Raw genomic sequence first — 9,734 nt, 5'->3', positions numbered from 1 at the left:
AAAGACCAACGCACGCTGTGCTGACAGCTGAATAACACGCACTAATGATTGCAACTCTCCCAGCGTGAGCCGAGCACTGGGTGAAGTCAGAAAAATGTGTTTTCCTATGGATAAACCGGGGCTGATCCCACTGTGCCAAGGCTGGCGGGGTTTGATCCCAGGCCCCCTCCGCGTAGATGCTGCCAAGCCCAGCACACCTGTCCAGCCAGCGTTGACCTTTAGAGATAAAGCTACAAATTCAACAACGTGAAGAGGATTTCCCCGTTGTTAAAATCTGCTCCTCTGAGGTGCTGTTCCCAACGTCACCAGTAACCGTACCCCTTTTAAGCTGTTTCCAACTCAGTTACAACCTAGCATATCAGCACAGTTGGGAGACCTCCTAAATGCCTTAAATACAATTTTGGCAGCCAAAATCCAAGTGAAAATACCAGCAACCTGGACACACCTTTTATTTTCTTCAGCTGCTTTGAAAAATCCCAGCAAGCAAATGAAAAGCACTGAGGAATGGGGGGATTCTGCAAGAAAAAGAAAACCCTACACAGACTATTCCAGCTCCAAAAGAATATACATCTGAGTTTCCAGGCAGTGACTGTGAAAATGAAGACTCTCACTGCTGATAGAGCCGAGGGGATGATGTGAACTGCGTAGTTCATTGCTGCTGCGACAGCACCCCCGTGAGCCAGGCCCCGCTGCACCAGTGCTACATGAGGATCTGTCATGGTGCTGGAGATGGACGTCTGGGAACCTCTCTCGGACAGATGTTGCCCTTGCTATCGCTTGTCCATCTCCATCGCTGCTAGCTATGGGGGCAGATTCTCATCTCACCGAGCTTTCTGATCCAGACCACCGCCAAATTACAGCTCTTCCCTCTCCTCCAGCCGCAGTAACCGCACTGGTACCTCCCCGACTGCAGAGAACGCAGAAATAAATCCATCTTTGTGCAAGCTTCTGCCCCTTACCTTACCTTAAGTGGCTGCGCTGTCCTCCCAGCTGTTTTGACAGATTCACTGCGCTGCTATGAACAGCAGAGAAAACTGTTGTTAGCCAAGTAGAAAGGTCGATAAATCTCTCTTTAGTTATTATTTTCCAGAAAGTTCTGGAGTCCGTTTCTTTCAAACACAAACCAAAGGAAGAAGAGAGAAGTTAAAATAATTCTATACCGGGCAGCTTATTGCATGGCATAGCGCCAGTTCAAAACGAGCTCTTTTGCTGTTTATCGAACCCTAAAGCTAACCTATTTTATCCAGTGCTATCAAAACCTGTAAGGTATAAATCTTATTAAGTACAATATCTCCTGATGTTACACGCTAGTGAAGTTTTACACTGGGTCTACAGTGGGACTGCATGGACAGCCCCGTGCAGACCGTGCGGTCGTGTGCAGCTTTCTTCAAGCAAGAGATGGACCTGACCCCTCTCCATACCACGAAAACTTGCTTTGATGAGGCCCCTGCAGCCTACGCCGTCGGAGCGTGCCCTAAAAGCGACAGGTTTCTGCTGCAAGAGACAACAACTGCAAGAAGCAGAGGGAGAGGTCTGTTATGCAAAGAGCATCTTCTCCCCCTGCGGTGTGAAGCAGCCTTCGCAGACACAGAATTCAGCCTTTTAGATTAGGTGATTAAACAATTATAGGAAAACAACTGGTTTAGATATCCTGCCTCCCCATCTGACACGCTACTTTAAATCATACTGATTTAAAAAAAAAACAACAAAAAAAAAGACATAAAACCCAAGAACAGGCATAAGCACTGCTGGACTCCTACACATCTCACGCTCTCCCACGTCTCTGTGCTCTCCTGCCCTACGCTCCTCGGTTGAGAAATGTTTTTCACATGGAAAAATAATTCCATCAATGGCAATGACTGCATTTTTCAACAGATGCCTGAGCAGGAATAGCTCCATCTTGAAAGTTCACCTGTTTTTTCTCTGAATAGACTGTGTTTACCTGTCTTTACTACAAAAGGCCACCAAGGAGCAGGGTCAGCGCTCCTCTTTTCCTTCCTCAGCAGATGAGCAATAAGATGAGTAATGGAAGGATTAATCTGTACAAGAAGCTTTGCAGCACAGCACATTCTATTCCTCTTGGACAAACTGGAGGTAAATCTCGTTTTTCCTCTCACACAGGGTATGTGCCAGCTTCCAGGTTTTAATAACCCTCTTCAGTGCAGCCAGCAAAAGCAAACCGTACGATGGAGCGACTCCTCCAGCAACGTACGACCAGCTCTGGCAACAGATACTGCTATTAGGCAGCATTCAGCAGTTCAACGACGTTATTTAAGACAAAGAGTACGTGTTATACCTAATCAGCTTTCAACCTCTAACCTGAGGCCTAGTGAATAACATTAAAAAGGGCTAAAATGTGTTAAATACCGCCCTGCTATGCAAGCAAACAATCTGTAATCACAAGAGGCATAGTCTAGAATACCAGGAGGAGCAGAACTCATCCCAAACGTCACAGATGCTTGAGGAGCCACTTGCTTCACAATCTCTAAGGTGCCATAGGGGTTTCCTACCTTCAGTCAAAGTGCGGGGAAGACAAAGAACAGGACAAGATTAAATTTAAATCTCCTAAATTGAGCCAAAGACAGAATTATCCATGATGGAATTTGGCTATGACAGACAATGCTCTCTGCTGCTGTCTTTCATCATCATCTCTCCCTTCTTTCTTCCCTCAAAAATAGTATCTATAAAAAAAAAAAAAGGGAGGAGGTGTGTTTTTCACTTCGAGATGAAAATATTTTCCGTTAGGTTCTCTAGAAGTGAATTGACACAATTTTATGGCTGAAACACGCAGTTACATACTGATCACACTGCAGAAATGCAGCGTGCTGGCAACTGCAATCCCAGAGTCGAGGCTTTCATGGCAAATGCTCGTGTGTGGAGCTTCTGGTGCCACACCAGCTCACGCTCTGCCTCCTGTGGATCTCCAGGTGATTAGGAGTCGCTTTTGTCTAAAAGAACACTTGTATGTCTTGTGCTCTTTGTGGTGGAAATGTGTCATTGGTTCTCCTACAACTTTTTTTTTTTTTTTTCAGTGAAGTGACCTAACTACAGAGTCAGATTAGCTGAATCATGTCTTTATGACACCTCCTGAAGCCATACATTTGCTTGTGAGAGGGACATCAGGAAATAATAATTTACATAAATATATTTTAAAAGAGTGTAAAATTACAGTATTTTGATTTCGGGACAGTATTTATCTACCATGGGTGACTTACAACTTTAGTGCCAAGATTAGAAATATTCTCTTTCATACTTTGCTTTGATAAATTATGCTTTCTTAATCTCTTTAAGATACTTACACGTGCCTTTGAAGCCTGCGATAATTTTAGGAATTCTAACAGAAGTGTCATCATCTGTTCAAACTACACCTGAGAAAACATAGGCAGAGGTACCAGCTGTACCAGGAACATTGGCTTGCTGATTGAATAAACAACTGAACAGTTCCTCAGCCATCTCTAGTTTGGTTCAGTCACACGAGGTTAAGCAGTCTTTCAGTTAATTCAGTCTAATGTCTAATTCAATAGTGCAGGAGCAAAAAAAAAGTTTTAAATACCATAGGTGTCTCACTAAAAGGAGACTGAAGATGCTTCAAGCTTCAATAGCTTTTGTTTTCATCCCTTTATGAAACTGTTTCATTGTAAGAACTGGTCAGCAGAGCTAAGTAGAGGGTTTAGTGCAAAATGTCTATTCCAGATTTAATGGCAACACAGACACAGCCGAGGCCAGCACTCTACACAGTTGTTCTGTACTCGGCTTCTTTTGCAAAAAGTGAGATACTTCTTTGTCCCTTTGAAACCACACTGGCTGGTAGGCAAGTATTTTTTTTTCTAGATAGCAAGCAAGCACTTACTTTCTTCTTATAGGTATAGGAACTAGAAAAATCTCTATTTGCAGGAATTGCTCATTCATGCCTCAGACTAGAGAAATCCGAGAGACACTGAACTAAAGTTTCTAGTGGCCACGCAGATTTCAGCCAAAGTGGCACGAGCTCCACTTGGCATTTGCGTAAAGCTGACAGCAGCTCAGCTTCCCTACAATGATCTGCAAAGTGAGGTAGCTTATCAAGAGCCATACTACTGACTCCATATTTTCTTAGCAAAAACACCAAAACAGAGCGGACTATCTTTCCACAGGATAACTTATTTCAGTTAGAAAAATATTTTCACTGAAATTCTCAAAATTGTGATTGTTTCTTTCCCAGTGGTAAGGTCTACAGCCTTTCATTAAATTTCATGTCAAAGTATCATTACAGCTCATTATGCTTTTTCATTCTTCCTTGTCACGTGTAAATCCCATTTGGGCTGAAAATCCTCCAGCGTTGACTTAAGAGCATTTTTCTTGCATACAGGTACTCCTAGTACTCTTAAAAGAAGCAGTTAGTGTAAGAGTTTTTATTCTCGATCAAAATACAGCATTATCTGCACAATTTCATACTTACAATTGACTAAGGGGACATTGACTAAGGAGGCCATTCAGCAATTCAGTAACATATTTCCCACAGCACTTAATTCTTCTCCCAGACATTCTTGGTGTCAACTACCAAGGAATTCCTCAATACTTCAAGTATAAAACTGTTCTTCAGAACAATCCTACTGCAAATTTAATGATGGACACAGAAGGATTTATTTGGATTTTATGGCCTAGGACTATTGACCAAAACTATGCAAAAAGAACATACACACATTAACTGGGACAACAGTTGTGACCTTTATGCTTTATGGTCAGAAAAGCATCTGGGAAGATCAGTGGAAAAATAATTAAAGCGCATTTTTGAGAAGGCATACCACTTCTGAAGCATAGGGTAGCGCTCCCTGCCTGCATGAGAGCATGGTGAGAATTCACATATTCTCACAAGGAACAGGGTTACAGAACTTCATGTATTTCTGCATAGCAAGTTCATTTTCCTGAAGGAGCTTGAGGTCCTCAGCTTGAAAAAGCAAGAGATTATGTTCCTCCTATCTAGCCAGTATCTGCATTCAAAATTTTCAAGGTTCAAAATAGGTGGATTGCAGAAGGCAGCCTGCATACTCACTGGTAACGTACATTCTAGCAGTTCAGAAGTCTCACCACCAGATATTTGGGGCAATAGCCTATCATTCTGTGCCACGAACATACTTGAAGTTAAAAGAAAACTTGTTCTTCATGAATTATTTTAATGAACCAAACAAGAAGTGACACAAAGACAGGCCAAGGAAAATAACATGAAACCAGCCCCACCAGCTGCCAATGGAAGATAAAGATAGAATAGTTGAGAATGATTTAAGGGAAAACAAGAAAGTGTAGTGAGAGATACTCATTCTTGCCAAGAATGGGAACCAAAACATATAGTAGTTAAAATTTCATGTCAAGTGCTTAAATAAGGTCTCTGCTTTGTTTCTTAACAAAGTGAGTCCACAGAAGAGTAGGGAATGGGCTATCCCTGAATTCATGGCAACAGGTCCTATAGAGTATATTCCAAATTTCTTCAAATAATGGAGATGGAAGTGGCTAAAAAGAAAGAAATAGAGAAAGTGAGGACCCTTTGTTACCCAGCCTGGTCTCAGAAATGGAACATGTTTTCTAGACCCCATAATCTTTGGCATAGGTTCCTTTTTCAATGTCTGCGCGAATGCTTTAATCCCATGACTGTGAAGGTTGCAGCAGTCAGTTTCTCATACACCAGAAACATAAGAGCAGCAGTAAGGACTGTCTGCAGGAGCTTTGCTTCAAGGCCTTTGTAGAGTCCCATTAATCCAAAACGCCTAAGAAGGGGGGAAAAAACAAAACAAAACACACAAACACACAACAAACAAACAAGAAAACAAGTGTGAAGAGGCTTCTATAAGTAAATTGGCACACTAAAGAAGAATTAATATCACAAGTTAATGACAACTGCAAAAATCTTAAGTTTATTCTTGATCTTGAGTGCCAGCTATGGTTAATAATATTTTAAAGAGAAAATTCTACAGAAAGTTAAGTCTTTTGTGCAAGAAACTTGTTTCTTTTCAAGATGAGAGGTGAATTAATTGGTATCCATAGTTATCCTTGATACTACTTACTGTACAGATATTTAGAAGAATTTGGTTTTGTGTACTAATTCTGCAATATATTACAAACCCCAGGTTGACTCAAGGAGCAAGTTTGAGGGAGGCAAAAAGAAATCAAAGTCAGATCCAGCAACATTTTCAACATATTAGTAACACTCAAGTCTCCTACATCATGTTAGAAAAAAACAGAAAGCTCACCTTACTCTCTGCTGAAGAAGGTAAAGAACATTTCTAAGACTGCCTAGTGTTCGGTTCTCTGGGTTCAACCTGTGGCGTCCAAACTGAAAAAAAGGAAGAACATTTTGTTGTACTATTTCCCCATGGTACTAGGCAGAGAACCCAACACACACGTAAAATCTGGAGAGCCTATCTTAAACTCTCTTTTTAACATTTTCCCGGTTATACTAGCGACACAGCAAGCATTAAAACAGTACGTGCTACAATAATTTGTTTTGGTTTGAAGATGGATTCTAAGTGTTACACATGATCATATTTGCTCTCTTTCGGTTGTTCTGAAGGAAACGGTTTTCAAGATCCCAAAAGCATAACGTGCGGAGTCTTAGCAGGGATATGACATTCAAAGCAAGTTCTTCCTGGCTTGCTCAGCTTTCATTTAACAAATAGTCAAAGCCTCATACATCTGCAAACCATTATTACATTGAGATTACATAGCTGAACCCAAAATTTATCTGCTCAGCAATGGTCTTGGAGCAAAACATTTACACGTGAACCGCTGTGGAAGAATCCAAAATTGTTTGATCCACCTATCTGGCCTAAATATTACTTCTCTTTTACTCACTGTGTTTGCTTATCGTCAAACTGTTTGTCAGTAGACATGATTGCTGCTGCAATTTTATGTCTCAGAGTTAAACTAGCAATTTTCTAGCATTCATCGATACTCTTATCTGATACAGGTCAATAGTACTGTCAACAAGTTGTAACTATGAATTATGAATACAGAAGGGTTGCCACACTTGTATTTATAACAACACAGCCAAATAGCTTTGGAAGCCTCTATTATGCTTCTGTGCTAAGAAAGGTGAACTTGAGTAACTGCCTGTGGATGAGTTTCTCCCAGAACTACTCCTTAGGCGTAAGAAACTACCATTGACAGCAAGTAGACTATGCAAGCAGATTTAGGCAGTTCAGAAATTATAAGAAAATGCCAGGATGACACCGGTCCCTTTGCTGTATGTCTTAAGAACTCAGATGGAAACAGCAGCAACAGAACGCTATTGGAAATCTCCCTTTATTAGGCAAATAAGTGCTCACAATCCACAATCTTCTCATCAGCAACTAACTCATTTGATATTGATAAAGGATTATTGTCAAAGACTCAGACACTCCAAAACAACTGCTAACTAGGTTCCCAGTTACAATGCCATCACTGCCCAGATTACTCATAGGCTTCCAAATTACACCAGGATCAGGTGCTTCCTTTTCCTCTTTTCTTCACCATCGGACTATTGGTACTGCAAACAAGGTTCATCAAGGAAGAAAAAAAAAAAGTTCATTTCTCCCTAGGACGTCAATACTTCACTGCTTACTGCAGAAGATTTCCCAAAGGGACTAGCATTCTCTATACTACAGAAAAGAAGTTTGAGTTTTAAAGAGAACTTTTTCACCCAGGATCACTAAGAACATGAACAGTATTGCTATTTTTCGAGAGGCAAATTTAATTTATCCACATAGTCTAAAGAACAGTTTCACTGCATAAAAATTAACACCAGTGCCATGTATTTTTAATGGCTGAAAAGGAGGTAGAGATACTGAATGGCAAGGCTGGAAGCTGCTTACCACTATCAATTACACAGGATAACTGTTAATTATATGGAAGCAAGAAGAGTGCTTTGCCAAAAAGTTGAAAGCAAAGGTGTAGAGACTTCATTACAGAGAACCCCAATAACTTTCAAACAATACTAAGTTTCTAAAGGTTTAAGGTTGAAAAGAGTCCTGTACTTCTACTTCGATGACAGAACTTAATTATGATGTGTAAGTTTTTATGAATTATATCAAGCTTGTATTAGCTTGTGTGTAAATCTCTAAAACAGTTTCAAAAACCCCCACAACTATACAAAGTACACTTCATGCAGAATGTTATTTCTGAAAATACTAAACCTTTATTCATAACTTCTTTGAAATCACTTAGTGTGAGTGACAAAAATTTCAGTCTATAGAGCTTCAATCAAAATAAACTTCAAATATAACAATGCTAGCTTTAGATTAGAAAACACATTACGAAGTAGTGCAAGTTTGAACTGGACAGCGCAGGTATCACAGATGCATGTTTCTGCTGTTCTTGCCAGAAGTGTTCAGGGTTTCTGGCAATTACTTCTTTCACAGAGTAAAGGAAAAGAAGTCACCCCTAGTCACTGCAGAACTAGAGACAGGGTCCCTGTATTCCCCGTCATCACAGGGAGAGGATGGGCTGGCACTGAGAAGTAGCATATAGGCCACTTTATTTCACAGTGGGCCACTGTGAGAAAAAACCCCACTGCCACCAGGACACTGACGGTTAGCTGTGCTCTAGCAGAAAGGCAACTCATCGCTGCTCAGGCAAACCAGCAGTGAACTAGCCGACTTCAGCCGAGGTGAGCAGTAAGCAGCAGCTGGTTAATACATTAAGCTGGCAGCAAAACTTACCAGACCTGCCCTTTTTTTAAAAGAATGACATGGTCACCAAGAGACAGAAGAATTTTGTTCAAAAAGCCAAAAAGAGACAGATGAAACATGAAGTAATAGTCACAAGATTGTAACCATTTCTATAGCAACCATGGAAAGGAACGAGTGTTGAAGCTGTTGTATTGATGTAGCCCCATGAAAATGCAGTGCTAAGGCTAAAATGGAGCACTCCAACTTTCCTTCCACTTCTCCTTCACACCAGCAGAAAACACATTGCAAACTAAAAACAGACTGATGTTGCAACTTACACAAACAAAGCTATATTTGCTTAAACATTTTTCTGTATCTGTCACTTCAGTAATAGAAGTCTGTGTTACTAATTTAACTCCCAAGATGTGTCCAGGCTGTTAAAACAGGGTAAGACATCAAATGCAGGCACTAGCTCAGCTCACCATCCGAAGTGATGAAAACTTCAGAAAAAATGACTGCTGATAAAACTACAATGCGGCTGACACATCTACAATGCAGATGCCATTTTGTGCACTGTTAGGGCAGTGAAGTCAAAAGTTGTGCAGACACAAAAGTTTTATCTAGTGTCTTTTCAGCAGCAACCATACAGTAAATATATTCAAGTCCTGTTGGTTTGAAATATAGCACCCAAACTATCTTTTTAGAGGCTACCAAAATATCAAAATCCATTTAGTCCACTCTAATTAGAGAGAAAAAAACCCTAAAATAATTACACAACTTGCATGAAAATCACTTTTTCCAGATGAACAATTAACAGGAAAAATCCCCTATTAGACAAGTCTGAAAAGTGATACCCTTAGCATGGAAGGCTCACATTCAATGATCCAACTAATTCTCTAAATTTATACAAGTTTTAGAATATATCTAATGGCTTTACCATACACACAAGTTAGGGCTCCTCCTTACTTAGGAAAATAGCATTATATTTCATGTGGAAACATTTAATAATATGTAACTGTTAAAGAAATCATCAAGAAACAACTTACAAAAATAGATTAAAAAGCACAGAAATTAAAGTACAACGTGCTTGCTTGTGTATGGTCAGGTCTCTTTCCC

The 9,734-nt window shown here is 40.3% G+C and overlaps 1 protein-coding gene across 1 annotated transcript in view; it reads right to left on the bottom strand.

The window, feature by feature from the left end:
* Positions 1-5,133: 5,133 nt before the first annotated feature.
* SLC25A17 (solute carrier family 25 (mitochondrial carrier; peroxisomal membrane protein, 34kDa), member 17) overlaps positions 5,134-9,734 on the bottom strand; it is a gene marked incomplete at its 5' end in the record, with an annotated part of 8,261 nt that continues 3,660 nt past the window's right edge. Inside the window, 2 exons of the mRNA XM_009705216.1 lie at positions 5,134-5,741; positions 6,225-6,307. Of these exons, the coding sequence (XP_009703518.1) occupies positions 5,594-5,741; positions 6,225-6,307 (231 nt within the window). The remainder of the gene's footprint in view (positions 5,742-6,224; positions 6,308-9,734) is intronic.

The sequence above is a fragment of the Cariama cristata genome, unplaced genomic scaffold (assembly GCF_000690535.1).
Source record: "Cariama cristata isolate BGI_N322 unplaced genomic scaffold, ASM69053v1 scaffold17238, whole genome shotgun sequence".
Classification (NCBI taxonomy): domain Eukaryota; kingdom Metazoa; phylum Chordata; class Aves; order Cariamiformes; family Cariamidae; genus Cariama; species Cariama cristata.
Note: the sequence above shows the minus strand (reverse complement) of the source record. Positions and strands in the feature narration are given on the sequence as shown.